The sequence below is a fragment of the Ciconia boyciana genome, chromosome 13, assembly GCF_034638445.1.
Source record: "Ciconia boyciana chromosome 13, ASM3463844v1, whole genome shotgun sequence".
NCBI lineage: Eukaryota > Metazoa > Chordata > Aves > Ciconiiformes > Ciconiidae > Ciconia > Ciconia boyciana.
The window spans coordinates 16485219-16503482 of NC_132946.1; the positions used below are offsets into that span (position 1 = coordinate 16485219).

At 43.6% G+C, this 18264-nt stretch overlaps 1 protein-coding gene across 1 annotated transcript in view; it reads left to right on the top strand.

The window, feature by feature from the left end:
• The window catches only part of GSG1L (GSG1 like), a 51970-nt gene extending 34638 nt beyond the window's left edge, over positions 1-17332 (top strand). Inside the window, exons 3-7 of the mRNA XM_072878409.1 lie at positions 656-808; positions 4930-5041; positions 9845-10012; positions 16582-16649; positions 17223-17332. Of these exons, the coding sequence (XP_072734510.1) occupies positions 656-808; positions 4930-5041; positions 9845-10012; positions 16582-16649; positions 17223-17332 (611 nt within the window). The remainder of the gene's footprint in view (positions 1-655; positions 809-4929; positions 5042-9844; positions 10013-16581; positions 16650-17222) is intronic.
• The last annotated feature ends 932 nt before the right edge of the window (positions 17333-18264 follow it).

The following is an 18264-nucleotide window of genomic DNA, read 5'->3' on the forward strand; positions in this document are numbered from 1 at the left end:
GACTCCACCCCACCGGTATTCTGGCAGTTTTCATATTGGTCCCAGCAGCGGAGGTCTGTGCAGTGGATCCGAACACCCCAAGCCAGAACAGCCATTCTGCAGGACACCGGTTTCTAATAACAGGCCCAACACTATTCTATGATAAGCATTTTAAAACCTGGCATTTTCTTTGAACAGCCTCATGAAAAAAAGGTATCCAAGCCTGTTCATCTCCCACCAGCCCATATACTGTAAGGTGTTATGTGCCATCACCACTGTGTGTGCTAGATTCTGCTCATCTAAATCACGACACAGGGATGGAAAATGGATTCTGTGTCCTATGGTTTGGGTCAGAGGAGCCAAGATGTTCTAGATATACCCAAAGAGGTTCTTTAGCCAAGATGACATCTTAGGAAACTGCCTGTTCTTTCTGCTGTATCATTACCACCCTAGAATCATAAAATCATAGAATCATTAAGGTTGCAGAAGACCTCTAAGATCATCTAGTCCAACCGTCAACCCAACACTTCCATGCCTACTAAACCATGTCCCCTGCCGCTCTTCAATACACAATTACTCCTAGATATCCCTGACTTCCTAATTATTTTTTACCAACTTTAACCTCTTGAAAGTATTTCCCAAATAAGTGACTGGTTGCTGCTCTTGTGCATTGCAGGTGTCCTGTGGTTATCAGTAGTATCCGAGGTGTTATACATCATGCTGTTAGTCGTCGGATTCAGCCTTATGTGCCTCGAGCTCTTTCATTCAAGCAGTGTGATAGATGGGCTCAAGTTAAATGCCTTTGCTGCTGTCTTCACTGTGCTTTCAGGTATGAACCTTCCCTTTCCCTTTTGCCTGAGGAGTCACGACAAAACAAAATTCTAAAACTTTGAAAGAATAAAAACTGGGGGCTACAAGACTCTTTTATCCCCATTTCACTATCACATTTTTCACTACAATTCTTTGTTCCTTTGGAACAAGGACCGCATGATAAATTTGCCTCTTGCCAGGGAGAAGTCAAAATGCATAGTCTTGATTTCACAACGGCGATGCAGTAATTAGCCTCCCCCCAGCCCACACAGCCATTACCATTGCCATAGCCTGAGCCTCCATTTTCAGCATCATCACACTGATGATCCAACAGAAAATGAAAAACATAGTGTTGAAAATTCTTTTTTCCATGTTAATCATAAGAGTAGATGAAGGCTTGATGCTTCAAACCAAAGCAAGCCCATCTTGTTCATTAGCACAATTGAGAATGAAAAGGGTTCTAGTAATCGCACTTAGGAGCAACCCCACGAGTAATCTGGGGACATGTACATCTCTCAGAACAACTGTTCCAGGCTATTTTCATGCTCAGTCTGTACTTGGAGCCCTTCAGCGAATGAACTTGAGGAATCCACTTCTCTGAAAGAAGTTATCAAACCTAACCATGTAAGAAGTGCCCCTTTGCTTCTATGCTGGCTGAAAACTCCACTTCCCAGGATTTATACAAACAACCAGCCACAGCTGGCTTTTGTGAGCACTCCTGCACGGACCTCTCTGGCAGAAAGAACTTCTGCAATAAAAGTGCCTTTTATTCTGCTGTATTTCAAGCTGAAAGAGATTATAACAGGCAGTGTATATTTCTGTAAAGGAGTTTGTATCTTCAGGGATAGCTTCAAATTGTGAAACACAGTTAGTGGTATAAAACTTAGATCAGAAGTAGAGCTGAGAGGACAAAAAAAAAGTCTGGTAAAAACTGCCAAAGCATATTTTTCAGCTTTGGATGTAATTTGGATTTTTAAAAAAGTCAGTTCAATTTTCAAGATCAAAGTATGTGGAATGCTTCAGCTTTCAAAGAATTATTTCCATGCTGCTTCTCTTTCTATTCACCATTAACTGCAGTTTTGAAATTTTGTAAGAATTATGAAGTTTTCTTTCCTACACATCTTTCTATTTTTATTTAGTCCTTCCCTCTTTATAAGTACATTGCCATGATGTTCCAAATATAAACTTTAAAATTCTAAAATTTTTTTAAAAAAAACAACCCCAAAACACTGATAGCTGTTATTTTCAGTGACAGAGATATCAGAGGAAAGAAGAAAAGCATATTTATAATGACACAGCTTTATAGAAATTAGGTAATGAAGAGGACTTTGCCTTGGAGCAACACACCTCTCATTAAATTCATGCTAGAGTTCCCTCCTAAAAGTGCAATGGGATCTTCATATTCTCATAGCTCAACATCTAAAAGTTAGGAAAAATTATCCTAACAGTGTGGCCACTTATTGCTGTTTCTTAACCTCTTATGAGTCATTAAAAAACCCCCACAACATCGTGATTTTGGTATCCCTCTTAACCTTACACAAATTAAAAAACTTACATACGTCTCTCATGTAATATTATTAATAAAGCATTTTAATTAATGTGATATAGTCCATAAATAATATTTTTAGTAAAGGTAACTGAAAATGCTTTAAAATATATTGTCTTTTCCAAATTTAGTTCTTTAAGCTCTCTCATTACTGACACCTAGAAACAGCTCTGGTCCTGCAAGGCTAATGATCTCAAGCCAACTCTCAATGGTCAGTGTTCCTGCACTCCCATCCACTCCAGTCACTCCAGTCCACTGTATTATCAGGATTTTCCACCCGCAAGCATCTGTTGCCCTGGATCCCAGGTGGGTGGGCATACAGGCATTTTGTCCTCTTTGCCCAGCCTTAAGCAGCCAATTGGAGGAAAATATGATCTTGTAAATACAGCAGTTGTTGATTTATGTTACAGGCAGGTCATTTTATCCAAAATGTGACCATTAAATGTACAACGAACAGTACCCAGAGAATTTGGCAAGGCATATCTAAAATAGACCGAATGGATAGGTGGCATCAGGAACAAACCAAACCAAAAGTGCACGAAGCAGCACAATGAAAGAAAGACTCACACTGACTTGCTATAGCTGATACATGGCATAATGCCACTGGCAGCATAGCCAGTGCACGTCCGTCCCCAACCCTCCCCGCCACTAGGTAGATAAAGCAATAAATGCCACGTTTTCACTGTGGTCCCTGGGTTTCAGCAGGGCTTGCTGATGAGCTCCTACTCACCTGTATCAGTGGACTGTCATCCTGGCCTCCCACACAGCGAAAGGTCTGAACATTGCTGAAACCCCGTTAAGGTTTTGCACGACAGAACAGAGCGGATCAGCCTTGCTGAAGCTAGTCCTGGCCGTGTCAAACCTCCTGATGGCTCTGAGTGACTATGACATGTCTTAGGGCAGTCTGTAATATTTCATTAAGGTTGAAAAATTACTGACAGTAGGTATAGGAACAACAAACCTCAGACTTTAAGATCAACACCATAACTGTCAGCTGGAGAGAAATCCACTGATTTAAGAAGTACAGCAAGCTCACAGTGAATTCTGGAAATTAAATATAGCCAGAAACAAGCAAGGTGTGTACCAGTTTGCTGTGCTCCCATTAGGCCACCCACCCTGCCAAAATATCATTTCTTCCGATGTGAATTGCTCTTTCCACCTCCTAACTTTCCGGTGTGTCACACCGACATGAAGCAGCTGAGCAAATTACCGCAGCTTCTTGTAATAAAATATCTTCTTTCAGCCTCTGCAGTTGTTTGTATCAAACACGACATTTGTCTTGCTGAAGGTCCTGCTTAACATATCCACAACACAAACATGACATTCCCCAACTTCCCTCCCCCAGAATTTCACTGAATCATCCACATGTCTGGTGAGACTAATGAAGTGCTTTAGACTCTGAGAGTAAGCAGGAAAGAAGAGCCAAAATTTGGGTCTGGGGATGGAAAATCAGGATCTTCCACATGGAGAAAGGGCAACTGTGGAAAAAAGTAGATAGCCAGAGATAACAGTAAATGGCAACTTTGGTTAAGGAGCAAAGTGTAACGTATGGGACTGTGCTGTACCCCACCATGGCAGAACACCAGTACTTCTAAGTGCCTTGAACTGTCGTTGCAGCACAAGGACCCAAGGGCCTTTTGACATCTGTAGGTCCAAGGTGTATTTGGAAAATGATGATCCTGCCCCATAGTTTACCTGCCTGAACCCATGCTTTCGTGAGCTCAGCTGGGAGAATCATTCTGCACGGCCTAGGTACTAAAGTAGACACACCCCAAGTTACTGTAGCTAGAAAAGTCTCCAAGCAGCAGAGCTGCTACTGGCCACCACTTCTTGAAAAGTGGGGTTTCATTTTCCTCAGAGAGATGTCTACATGTAAAAATATGGGCTGGCCAGCTAAGTGGCAGAGCAAACTCAGTGATCTAACCGCAACCCTGTTTTTGAACATCACAGTGAGTCGAGTGTCTAATACATTGTCTAATCTTCACCCAGTTGTAGTTATCTCAGCAAAATATACTGCCGTCACAAAAGCAAGCATTATCAACGTTGTACCTTCAGAAGTATTCCTACGGTGTCCTCTCACCACACATCATCAGGAATACTGAGTTCACTTAACTTCCTTGTGTAACTTCCAAGTGTTTTATAAGTGTTCAAATTTATAAATCTTAGCAACTGTTCAGATAAAATATCGTTGTTTGGCGTTAACACATTCAATCTTGCATTGCCTACAGAAGCATCTCTCCTTATTCTCTTACCTGAGGCCTGTCTGCGATGGGCTAAGTGAGATAACTTGTGGGTGGCACACCCCTGTTTTACAGCAGCAAGGTTGGTGGTGATGCTAATTGTGCAACATTTTCTTCAACGATTTTCTTTCTTTAACTCTCCTCTTAATTGAGAATTCAGTATGATGTAAAATAATGAGCTCTCAGTCACACCTTCCCTCTGCCCATGCAGCTCCCTCCTCCACAGTAGAATAGAAGGCATAAAAGTACAACAAAGACTTTTTTGGAGCTTTCAAAGCACTTCCAGCAGTAGCTATCTCAAGAATTATAAAAAACTTTAGCACAAAAATTCCTATTATAATCCCTGCTTCTCAGGTCTCTTGGGGATGGTGGCACACATGATGTATACTCAAGTTTTCCAAGTGACAGTCAGCCTTGGGCCAGAGGACTGGCGACCGCATTCATGGGACTATGGATGGTCCTTCTGGTAAGTGTCACCACCAGTTAATATCTTTTCATTTTTGAGTTGTTCCATCAGTCTGTTGGGAGATTGTACATATCATCTCAAATTTCCAGGAACACACATGTGAATTTCCAGCTGCCAAAATGCTAGGAGCAAAAAACCACCATGGCCATACAATTGTTAAAATGTTAGAGGACAGCTATCAGTGACTGTGCAGCAGCAGCTGTGCATATCAGCAGGTACATAGCATTTGTAAATAAACTGCAGCCACAATTACCAACACAGATTGAGCACTCTCATTAAAGTTCAATTTAGGTACATAATTGCCATGGCATTTCAGAGACTTTTAGCTTTTTTTTCTTTTTTTTTTTTTGGTTTTTAATTAATGTGTCAGTTGAACCTTACGGTGTAACTTTTAACACAACTGCAGAGGAAGGCATAGTGCTCCTGGCACCATGATACTTCCCTGTGGATCATGGGGAGATGGCTTTGGAAAATGGACATGACAGTTTGGAGACTGATTTTTTTTTTATCTTTCCCATTTATCTTCTAAAAAATCACATAAAAATAATTTGGCCAAGATACGTCAACTGTGTTATATTGCTTGCAAGTTTATAAGAAGCATAACAAGAATAGGAGACTGTGGAGAATAGAAATACCTGCAAACAACATTCACATCCCTTTAGAGGCACCAGCCTCTTTGGATGGCTAGGGAAAATACTTTCTTTTTTCATTTCTAAATATAGCTTATTATTTTCATTCCATATCAGAGCAGAGATAACAACCTTTGCTAACACCAATCAATAAATACAAATACTTCTTATGCACAGCACTGCAGGCAATTATTAGTCTTTTGTCCTTCCCTCACTATACGGTGTTTCATGGGAGGAGTCACTAACATTTTAGTAACATTTTACAAAATATAAATCACATTATATTTAAAACACAGCTTATTTTGTGTATCAATAATGAATATTTATTGCATATGATGATGAACTCATAAATATCCTGCATTCATATATTTATATTTATATAAATATTTATAACAATTCCATCACAATAATTCTATAATTATTAATATATTTAAATAATAAGGCATACTCTCTATTAATTTGTCTTCAGTAATCTATTTTATAATTTACTGCAATACTAAAAATTCAGAACGTTGTTAAATGTCTAGCATGATAAAGCACTCATTAGATTATTCTCCCTCACCTTGTGCAAGACAGGAATGCCCATGTCTCAGAAGAGGCGTCAGGCTCATGGGTCCCGTAGGGCATTAGGAGCCCTCCCTGGGCCACTGGTCCTACCCATGCTCCGAGTGAGCTGTTCCGAGCCCAGCACCCCATCCTGCGCCGGCAGCTCCCAGCGCTGTTTGCTGTCCTACCCACAGCTCTCTCCCAGGGCGGACGTCGCATCCCCTGCCTGCAGCTCTCCCCAGGCAGCCAGAGCCAGGGCACAGCAGGCTTTGGCTTAAAGACCAGGACTGACCCTGGGTTAGGCCTCACTGTGGAGGATGCCGGAGATACCCACAGGCAGGCAAATATGTGGGAGCAACCTCAGCTCTTCCCATATTCCTGAGGTGGGACCTCAGCTTCACTCCGCACAGTGACTGTTGGTTCACCCTAGTTAAAGCTGGGCTCTGCTCAAGCTATTGCTGTCACAAAGCAGCTTCTCAGATTTGGTAATCTCTCTCCCTCCCCTAATACCTGCCAAGGCAACATACTTGCCTATGCAGGATGCTGGGCAAGGTGCAAACGTCAGTTCAGTCACAGCTCCCCCGGGACAGACGAGAACAGCAGCAGCATTTTCAGCCTGCAGTGGTGCTCAGCAGCCTGAGAAAGGCCATGCGGTTCCTCATGCCCTGCCAGTGACTGGTAGCAGACCTGGCAAAGGAAGGTCTGAAAGTCAAACACAGCAAAAATAAGGCTTCTTCCTTCCAGCTAACACCGAACCATCACTGCTGTACGGACTAGAGAGCTACAACCTCCCCTGGCATCACCTAGAATTGAATACCTTCTTTAAGAAGGGTTAAAAACAAATGCCCACCCAGCCTCGTGGAGTTTGGAAGCTCTGCACATATAGGAATTTCTTTCTGCTCCATCTAGGTTCAGGTGATGGCCTGAAGCATGAGCTTTAAATACCCCTGACCCAGTAGTGCAAGCATCAGCAATATTTACAGCCTTCTGTAAAAAGTACCACTGCAGCATCCTACCAGACAACCTGTCGGAGCACAGAGGATCGTAACACCACTGAATAGTGGGGCCAGGGAACAGCCTCCCCCTGGCCAAGAGCCAAAGGGCATGCGTGGACATCTAGACTGCCATTCATTTCCCAAGTGCCAATGGGAAAGCTATTTTTTCTGCGACTCTATTTCCCCTCTGTCGAAAGGGAATGATAAAAATACCTCTCCTCAAAATGACGAAGGGCTGCTTGTGATCTGCTCAGCTGTCCCAGGGTTGAAAACGCACCACGTGGTCCCTGTTATCTTACCCCATTCCCAAGCCATTGGCAAAGCCTGAGGTTGGTCTGGGCTCTGGCACAAGCCAGGAGTGGGCCAGGGGATTCTCCAGGCAGAGGGTTTCAGAGGCTCTGAGGATCAGTGGATGTTCAAGCTCGGCCCTTCTAGAAAGAAAACAAATACAAAAACCTGAGCTGTTTGAGCTGTTTGAGGAACTTGAGAGCACAGCCCTGAGCTCAGCTACCAGAGGCACTCTAGGCACAGTCCCTCCACATCTGGGGCACAGCTGACATGGAGGGGCATTGCTGCTAAAGAGGGCTTCACCTCTTTACGGTAGGATGTTAAAGGTAGGCTGTAACTCTTACAGGTAGGAGAACCACTCTTTACACGTAAATAACATTTAACCAAGGTCCATAAAAACTAAAACATATCAATCATAATTGTCTCATTATTATGATTTACCAAATGCCAGACCTGAGGCCCCATTGAGAGTCTTCATTCTGTATTTCCTTCTCTGAACCTTTCAGCATTTCTGAGTTAATGGTTAGAAATGATCAGAAATCTTCAAGAGAAATTTTTCTCCCTATGTCATTCCCCAGGCACCAACCAGGCACAGTGAAGCATGTGGTTTCAGCTCGCTTCTTCCTTGATATTGTTTAGGAGCCCAGCTGGAAATGTTTGGAGCTGTTGGAGCTTTTCCACACACTCCGTGTAGGAGGAAGACGCTTGCCAGGCTTCCCTGTGCCTGGACACGCACACATAGCATGAGTTTCCTTTCCACTTCTCCACCCAACCATGGGAAACCTAAGGGAATTTCACCACCCCAGGGTTCACTACACTTCCTTCTCATTTGATTGCATCTGGCAAATGGGTTCAAAAATTACTAGGAAAGGGCTGCCTCCACATGATTCATTGCCATGGGAGCCCCTAAAGGACTTGTTATGCACTGAATTTTGAAATCATTGAAATGAGCCATTTCTGTTCACTTGAACCGTTTTTTTCCAGATTTTTCAGTTCATGAATATGTGTACTTTTTCAAGTTTTGTCTAATTTGAAATGAGAAACTGTTTCCTTGTCTGCAGATCCTTTGCAGAATGGGAAAACAGCTCATGCTGAGGGCTCTGTTGGTAATGCGTATTTATAAGATAATGCTGCTGTGTCTGTATTCTTTCTGTTCTGCATAATTTATATCAATGTTCAATTTGGTTATAGAAAAAGTGAAAGCAAGGAGCAGGTAAAGTGTGTAGCTGACACAGGTGATTAAGTTAATCCAAGTTAGTTAGGACACCACTGTGAACTATACGTAGCTGGAGCTGATGGGCTGAATGTGAAGTCAAGGGGAGCCTGAATGCAGATTAGCTCTGCAGACAAAAGGAGGAATTCAGTGCCTTTTTTGTAGCCCTATTTCATGCTCAAAAAGCATCTAAACTCCTTGGGGCCATGAGTTCCCCCCAGCCACATCCAAACTTGAGATCAGTAAGGTAAAGGCTGGAGGAGGGATGTGCAGGGAGGGCAGAAGGCACCCAGGGGGAAACCCCGTCCACGAGCAGGGAGCAGGGCAGCTCCCAGCTGAACTCTCCTTGCCAGGAGACCCAGGACACCGCTTGCTGCTGTTCCAGCCTGGCATTGGGGCAGTCACTTTTTTTCTTCCACTCTCCTTCTCCCTCTGTCTCCCCGTGCTCCTGGTCGGTACTTGCAGGTGTCCTGCCGCTGGCTGACCAAGATTGGCTAGCCCTGCCTGCACACTTGGGGCACTGCCCTCAGATTGGATCTCCCCACAAAATGGAAGCGCTGCCTTCTATTCTGGTCAGGCTCTCAGAGACCAGATATAAGCCAGGAATGCTAGAAATGTCCATGAACCAGGAAAGAAGGAAATACAGTAGTCTGATGAAGGCATAAAAAACCAGAATAGAAAGCATCCATGTAGTAGCGTTGTGCAGAGTCAGACTCCCATGGTTGCTGGAGAACTTCCACTGGTCCAAAAGACGTGCTCTCTGGGGCATTACTCCTTCCAGGAGTTCATTACTGCTCTATAGATTTTAGCACTTGTCTGCAAGGCTCTGAAACATTTCCAAGGGAAATCAAGAGGCGTTCGACTCTTCTGTGAGTGCACCGAGTGTTCACGTTAGCACTCTGCCATGCGGTTCTCCATGGGATGAAAGTTGTGCCCAGCCCCTAGCCCAGCATCCTGCCTGCATGCCTGAGCACGTGCCACAGGTCATTTGAGGTAAGATGAGGAGAACAGGTTTGTCACCACTGACTTACCTGCCTAGTCGCATCCTGTGTATGTGTGTCTCTTGGCGTCAGAAATATAACATGAGCTGCTGTCTTAACCCAGCTCTGTCTGCTGGTTTCTCTCTCCACAGTCTGGCATGGGGCTCTTTCACCTGCTGCATGGCGGCCTCCGTTACTACCTTGAACTCTTACACTAAGACTGTCATTGAGTTCAGACACAAGCGCAAAATCTTTGAGCAGGGCTTTCGAGAAGAGCAGAACTTCCTAGACCAGGAAGCCATCAAGTACTTCAGAGAAAGGTCAGTGCAGTCAGTCGCTTGATCAGTGGAGGTTTTCATGGACTCTGCTAGTCTCAGAAAATCCAGGCTCTCACCCATTTCAGCACATGTGGGTGAAGTCTCTGAGATACTTGGAGAAGATGTGTGTTAAAGACAAACACAAAAGATCCTCCTTGATTTGTTTTTTCTTAAATTTTGTGATGTCCCAGTGCCTGCCTTTTCTTATATACTCATTAAAACACAAGACTGACAAGTCCTTACAGTACGCACCTGATTCATAGGAATTCATAAGAAGCTATGCTGCCAACGCAAGCTGATTTTCCCTCTCTGGAAAGGTAAAAATATGGGGATATAACAAATGTTACAGCCATCCTTTCTCAGCACATGTAATAGGCACCTCCCAATAATCCTAATGGCTGCTGAGACATTTTCCAGCCACCACTAGACCACTTTGTAGTTGCCACCTTCCATAGTCACGTGCCTACAACGCATCCTAGGCTCCTCCACACAACCCATCCTCCTGAGCTCCTCCACACAAATATAGTGCACACATCACATTGCACTGCAGAAACATCCACACAGTGCCACCCATGCTGCTACCAGGGTCTTAGATGGACTCTAAGTCCTGTCTGAGCCCTGAAGGCCCAGAGACACTCCTTCACTCTGCCCGTCACCGCACGCTGCCCACCCGCCGCACTGCTGACCCCGTGCACTCTTAGTTGGCCCATGTGGCTGCAATGGGATACTTGCTGCTCTCATTCTTTCATGAGAAGGTTAAGGCTTTGCCTAAAATTGCAGAATGTGAGGAACACACAAATATTGACCTCACACAGGAGGGAAGGTGTGATGGACTCCATAGGGGTACCTTTGCAGAACGAGGAGCTTAAGTACAGAAAATCCTCACCAAAGGCCTATTGTTGGAAGTAATGTAAAGATATGTTGGGGATAGAAAACATAAGAAGGATTAATTCTTGTTCTTCTGACCAATGTGGCAGTTTCTCAGTGGCAGAAGAGAGTGGTGGGGAGCTCTGAGGAGACAGAAGACTTAAAATGATCAAGCATTTCAACAGCGAAGTGAGGAGTTCTCCTGAGCAGGAAGAACTAGAGACCTTTCCTGCTTATTACTTTGCATTGGTTACCCAACCTTAACTAACAGTCTCTGTTGTTACAGTTATTCCTCTGCCAGCTTCCAAGTTTTCACTCTACCTTTCAGCCTGGAAGGATGAGAGAAAATATTCAAACAACCATGATTTTCCTAATTTTGCATTTAGAGATGACAGTGAATTTTTAAAAATTCTTTGCCTGAAAAAAAACCAAAACAAACAACCACAGTGAAGGGAAGTGGCCAGCATGTGCCTCAGGGGAAATCAACACTCAGTGAGGGAAAACAGTCAGCCGAATTATTGAAGTGAGAATTGCAGATGAGAGAACGGCAGAACTGTAAGCAACAGAATATGTTGCGTTGCATCGGGAAATGCTAAGGGAACTTGATAAAGTACCAGTACTGCCCTTTCTGGAACAGTAAATAGCAAAAAACATTGATGGCATAGAGGACAGTAACCCTCTTTATCTCACATCTGTATTGTGCGTTTTGATTTTGATTCCTCTTGCACTTGCCATATTCTACAGCCCTCCCCACCCCCCCCATTTTTACATACATATAAACCAATACCACCTAAGACTTTACAATCAAATTCATGTTGGACTAGTAGTCATCTGAGAGACCTTCACCCCAACACACTAGGTAAACAAGTGAAGGGCCCCAAAGAATGACAACTAGCCAAATGCAGCATCAAGGCTTTTTCAGGTCTCTTGGGAGGAAGGTTTGATCTTACCTACGCAGCTGGTGGGGTATTGAACACACATATGCTCAAGACAAGAGACAAGTCCCACCTTGGCCAGTACAAACCAATGTGGTTTTTCACTCTTCTTTTATACGTATCATCCAAAATAAGCTCCGTACTAGGCAACATGCATACAGAACAGCCTGTTCCTTGTGACTGCTCCGTATACTGGTCAGAGCCACCCTGACCAGTATACAGAGACAGTACTTTGTCTCTGCCACTTGCTTTATGACTGGACTGTATATTTTGTTCTGTCCTTCCAGCTTCCTTGCTCGTTTTGAATCTGTGTGAACAATTCACTTGTTGGTCACATCCTCCAAACCTCTTCACATACACTTGGCAAACACAGCTCAAGCATGTGGTGTTCCCAAACTTCACGATTATGACTTTCTTTTTTTATATCACATTATTTTAATTGTTGTATCTGAATACATAATAAGAAGCCCAGAGAGAGTGTTACCATGGGATCATTCCAGAGATTTAAAGCTGTGCAGCATTACCTCAATTTTTTTTTTAAGTTAGCATATGCATGGTCAGCTTCGCTACTGTGATCTGAGAATACTCGGAGACTGCAGGGGGTCCAGGGATGACCAATGAGCAAAGAGTGTGGCTAGATGCTGTGGGTGCCAGCAGTCCCAGCAAGCACACAACTTCCCCTACCTCCGATCTTCCTTTGCACATTAGAAAATAACTTAGATTCTCTTTCCTTCCTGTGCATATACCCAAGGATACTTCATATTCCCTCCTACTCCTACACCTCCATGTTCCTTTTCATATCTCATAAATAAAACCCTCCAGCCTTTCTTCCTTCCAGTTACTTTGTACATATCACTGCCCTCTTCTTTGCATGTTCCTCTGTCTCAGTACACATCCAGCACCCACTGTACACACACATTTACCTCCCTGTTGAATAGACTTAGTGCAATAGGCAGTTTTCTAAGAGCAATGTATTTCTAGTGAAATGTAAAGCTTTACCATTATTCTCCACTGCTGCAGTTTATCTTCTGGGAGGCAGGGAAGAAAAGCATTAGCCCCATTTTGTCTGATAAAAGTTGGGGTTTTTTTAATATACTTCTACAGGCCCCTGCTCCCAGAGAAGAAATTTCCTTTATGAAAAATACTGACAGTAAAATACTACTAATCTCACAAGTACTTTGTCAAACATAACATAAGTGTATTTCATTTAATTTTAATCACGTGTAACTGCATATAACAGCAGCAGATTTACTAGAGACCTATTACATGAAAGAGCTGAAATGTTCCCTTGGGAGCTCCCAATTCAAAAAGTGTGCACCATGCTCACCACCCAGCGCAGGAGACGCAGGGGATGAGCCCAACCAGTGCACGGCTTGTTGTCCTGACCTCTCCCTCCCGACCAGCTCACCCCAGCCCCTCCCCTGGCACGTCAGCTTCGCACGGTCTGCAGTACTGCTGCTTGTTAACTTCAGTCTCTGCATCCCAAGAACTGCCTCAGCTGTGAAGAACATAGGAAAGACCTTTACAATCACATGAATATATGTGTACACCCCAAATGCTGCTCCACAGCCTGTTTTCACTCTACTTCAAACAGCACATGTAGTTACCCAACCCTAAGTCCACACATAAGCACAACCAAGTTGCCAACAGCATGCTTACACAGAGACAGCCAAATCCTCTGACTCCCTGCACCACACAGACACAGACTTTGTCTCTCAACAGCTAAGCATCTTACTGTTTCTATCACTGGGAAAACATTTAAACAGCTGCTGAAAAATCAAAGATTCATGGTGTTGTATTCAACAATTATTTCCTTCCCAGGCCTGGGATACTTTGAAAATTCCAGACAAAATAGACTCTGTAGTTCACACTATAAAATCAAAATATATTATAGCTCTTCAGAATTAAAAGATATTATAGTCCTCAGAGTAATGCTAAGCAGAACAAGTAAATGATACAGGCTTGGAGGTATTATTAATGTATTGTGTTCTATAAAATTATCAGTAGAATTCTCTGCAACGTGTCAGCTTTCAGTCTTTGTCCTATTATTGTTTGTCCTCCCTTTTTCTCTGGTTTTGCTTTTAACTGAATATTTGTCTAGAACTTTTGCTCATCTTTTTCAGTTTTTTAGTTTATTAAGTGTCAGTTCATAATAGATATCTCCCTTCCTTCCCTCTCGATTTCTCTTTCTGCTCTCTTTCATATGAATACTCTTGTCCCATATTATCTTGAGCATGGTCTGTTGTCTACAGTTGACCCCAGCTAGCAGAGGAGGTATCCCTCCACACGCCTTTCTGCTTCCTTTGCTCTCAGGATCCTTCCAGATAAGTCAAAGGGACAGGGATTCTTTGTTTTCTCCTATATAGTCTGATAAGCTATATGTGACAGTCGGCTGAAGGAATGTCAACATGCCAGGACCTTCTCCTCTTCTACTGCCCAGCCAGCTATTTGGCTTCTGTAATGCCCTGCAGCACACAGAGAGTGGTTCCAGGACCACTGTCCCTTTCCCACTACCTGCTGCCACAGAGATGTAGCTGCTCCACAGTGGGGTCATGCCGTGACATCTCACACGTTCCTCCCTACCCTGCACAAGGGTACCTGTAAGGCCATGAGAAAATAACGCCCACAAGCAAGGGACTGGGGTAACCTTTCCAGTGCAGCACTAACTTCAGTGCACCCAGACTGTTAAATCTTCAGCTTTCTTAGTGTAACATCTAATAAATGTGCAACTGTCTAGTTTGGGGGTGCTAAAAAGGCAGTGTGAGGAAGGCAAGATGGAAATCAGTAGATGTAGCAGTTTTAGCAGCTTTGCACATATGGCTGTGTAATAATTAGGACACATTCACAAGAATTGCACTCATTTAGACCAACTGGCTCCAGCGACACGATCATCCCATCCGTTCAGGCAAGGGACAGTGCAGCTAGGTTATTCACATTGAATGTCTTCCCCATGTTTGTCCCCAGTTTCTTGCTTTCCTTTTTTTCTATATTAAAAAAATCCCCTTTCAGCCACTCCCCACCACCTTTCCCTGCTCCCAGAACTCTGGTGGACTTTGCTTTCAGATGAACAACAAAAACCTTCCTCTCTGCTTCTTCGGTATGCTGGGGGAAAGGCAGAAGGTGTTAGTGGGGCAGATGGAGACCCTGGGGCAATTGCCTCAGCTGCTGGAACAAGGAGGATTGTAGCTATGGGGAGAAAGATCTGGGGCAAGGGAACACAGAGGCTTGGGGTGAGAGTACGTAAGGATTGAAGCCTGGGGTCAGGAATAGGGGGCCTGAAAGGGTGGAAATCAAGGCTTTCATGGAGAGGTAGTCACTGCCTTGAGCAAGGAATAAAAAGTTATTAAAGGGATACAAGAAAAGTTGAATTAGCCATTGCCCTCTTTTACTGTTGACATCAGGAGAAAGATTAGCAGCTTTTGGAAATGCATCTATGCCTGGTCAGGCTGTGTGAGGCCAGGGGTGTTGAGTCCCATTGGAACTGAAGCCACTGCAGGCAGGGGTAAGGAGGTCAGCCCACCCTGGCACTGGTGGGAGAGAGGACCCTGGAGATCAGCACAGCCCTGCCTTCAGTCTGATATCCAGCCTTTTGCTCCCTGTGAAGCAAATCTCACTTACTAGGCACTGTTAAACAAACATACAAATTTAGCAAGTAAATCTGGAAGATTCAGCCTTCCACAGTTCACTCATCCATAGCACAGCATTTGCCAACTTGCAGCTGTCCATCAACACCCATTGTGGTACTGCAGCTGATTTCACAACATTTTTCTTGCTGACTGAGCCCTTACTCTGATCTACAAAACCAGCCCAACATCAGGCAGATGCTGCAGGTGAAATTCCAGAGTGAACCGAGTTCAAACTGCCATTGATACCAGTGCAGACAAAATGTCTCTGCAGGGATAGAAAATGTAGTTTTGAAGTGCTAGGAGCAGTTTGAAACAGATGGCAGGACCAAAGCTATTGCAGAGATAATAAATCAGGACTATTCTCAACACTATGAGAATCAGAACTTTCAAACCATCATTCGCATATGCTATTTTTTCCTTTTTTGTACATTTCTCTAATGTACCTTACTCACAGCTTTCTTTCTCTAACTCCATTGTACTCATCTAAGGTGTTGTGCAGATCATATCAATGCTTTCCAAAGACATGCCAACCTTTTGCTCTGATTTCCTCCTTGGTCACCTAGGTATCTGAACAGGTTTTTAAGCTGTTGACCTACAGTACCTCCCATTTACAGAGTCAGTGTCTTTATGGACATCGATAAGAATTTCAAATCTGACTATTCAGCTTTCATTAGCACACAAGGATGAGTGTAACGTTCTGCCTTGGATTTATTCTGTACTTTATTCTGCAACACAGGAAGGTTTATCTGCAGAGCTGTTCTTTCTGGAAAATTACACGACTGGCACTTAACTGGTGTAGCACTAGCAACATACCCACTTCCAACACACACGTATTGTACAATGCTGTTAGTCCCCGATGCTTAGCTTCATCCTGAAGAGTGAAAGAGTGGGAGAGACGCAGCCCTGAGCCCCTCATTTCTATTCCCCATGGCCTCTTTACATGAGCTTTCCCCCAAGACGGGCAAAGCCAGTGGAACCGAGTCCTTCCTGAGACCATTACGATCTCCATAATGGGCCTGGCTGGCTATAGATGGAGGAGCCCAGGTATGTTGTGCTCTTATTGATTTTGACCCTTCCATTTCTGTACATTTGGGAGCAGCCTTTGTTTCTGTTAAAGGTGCTACTTCTATATTCTCTTTTCCAGGACTGAGGAGGAGAGGGCTGAGGCTGGGGACCTGAGGTTACAGTGCCTCCATAGCTGCTCCCCAAATAGTAAGTGACCATGGCTCGAATATGTCCGATATACGATGGCTTGTACCATCCACGCTGGCTCCTTGGGGTTAAGAATAAGGTTTGGAGTAGGAAGCTATGGAAATAGAGGTTTGTAACTTCCCCAGACAGCATTGCCCAAATGATAATCAACTAGCATACGAACAGTACAAAATTCTCCAGGATTCAATTTAGGATGTGCACATATCCTATAATTTTATGTTATCTCAAGAAGCTGTGACTTCATAGTAGTTTAAAAATATGCTCTAATTTACACCTGTATAACTTTCATTATCACTGCCTTTTTTCATCTATATTCATCAGCAATTCATGATGATGCATGCTATTGAATATAAAAATGACTGAAAGCAGCTTTGATAGACAATAACATTAGTATAATTAATGTCATTTCTTGCACGTCTATTAATCCTTACTCAGAAAATTGCTATGCTTTTATTCAGTGTTTGCAAAAATTCTTACTTTAAGCAATGGGAATCAGTGGTTCAATGTATGGAGCAATATTGGAGCATGGCTCCTGCCCTGCTCTGAATACTATACTTTTCCTTTACTCTCCAGGAAAGATGTGTGCAGTTGCATGCATCTATTTTCTTGCAAAGAAAGCAAGTCACTCTTCATTCAGCAGGAGGGAGACTTGGGAAAGTGACTTGCTGACTCTGTGCTATTAAAATTTGGAAACCTCATAGCATTTTTCTACCTCTGTCTTGCTGAGAGGCACATCTCAGCCACATACTCATGGAAACTTGGTGTCCATAACCCTAACAACTGAGGCTCTTGATCCCTCATCAGACCTGCTGGAACAGCTCTCCAGTCCCATGTCACTGCAGGTGGTCTCCCCACAGGCATGATAGTGCTAGCACTGCTCTCAAGCTTGCTTTGTCATCAGCTCACTTGGTAACTCCTGCTCCTTGAAAATGTCCCGTCAGTTATGGACCTTTCCACAGGCAGATCCACATCCTTCATTTTCACAGGCCTGAAAATGTCTATTAGTACAGAATTGATCTGGGTCATATTTTCCAAGAAAATTCCCTACCTGCCAAGCTACTGGCTAGTGCTCAAATGTGCTTATTTCATTATGAAGACTGTCCAAAGGTCTTTGTTTCAAAGAACAAATAACAATTCTTGACATTAGGTGTCCCAAGGAATAGAAACAAGGCTCTATTGGTCCTATGCCCAGCCCTACCCCGGTACTTCAATGTAAAGGACACATAGCTTACCTCCATAGGAGTGCTGACAGCTCTGTAAAAGCACACTGCAGATGAGAAGTCAGGTACCAGGTTAAAGAACAGTGGCCATTCTTCAATGTTACATCAGCTGCAGCTTCACATCAGTTACCTACTGTAATGAAATCAGATCAATTTTAATAAGGTGATGTGAGTGAAGTTCTGCTCTCAGTTCACAGTTTACATATGCATGCAACTTAAGCTTCAAAATCTTCATTATTCATGCTTATTAGGGAGGAAAAAACACTAGTTACTGCTGCTTGGGATGGCACAAACCCTCACAACCTTCAGAGGAAAGTCTCCTTCCTGGAACAAGCCCTGTACCACATCAAGTCATAACTGGCCTGTACCTGAGCAGGGGATTCTCCTTAACATCG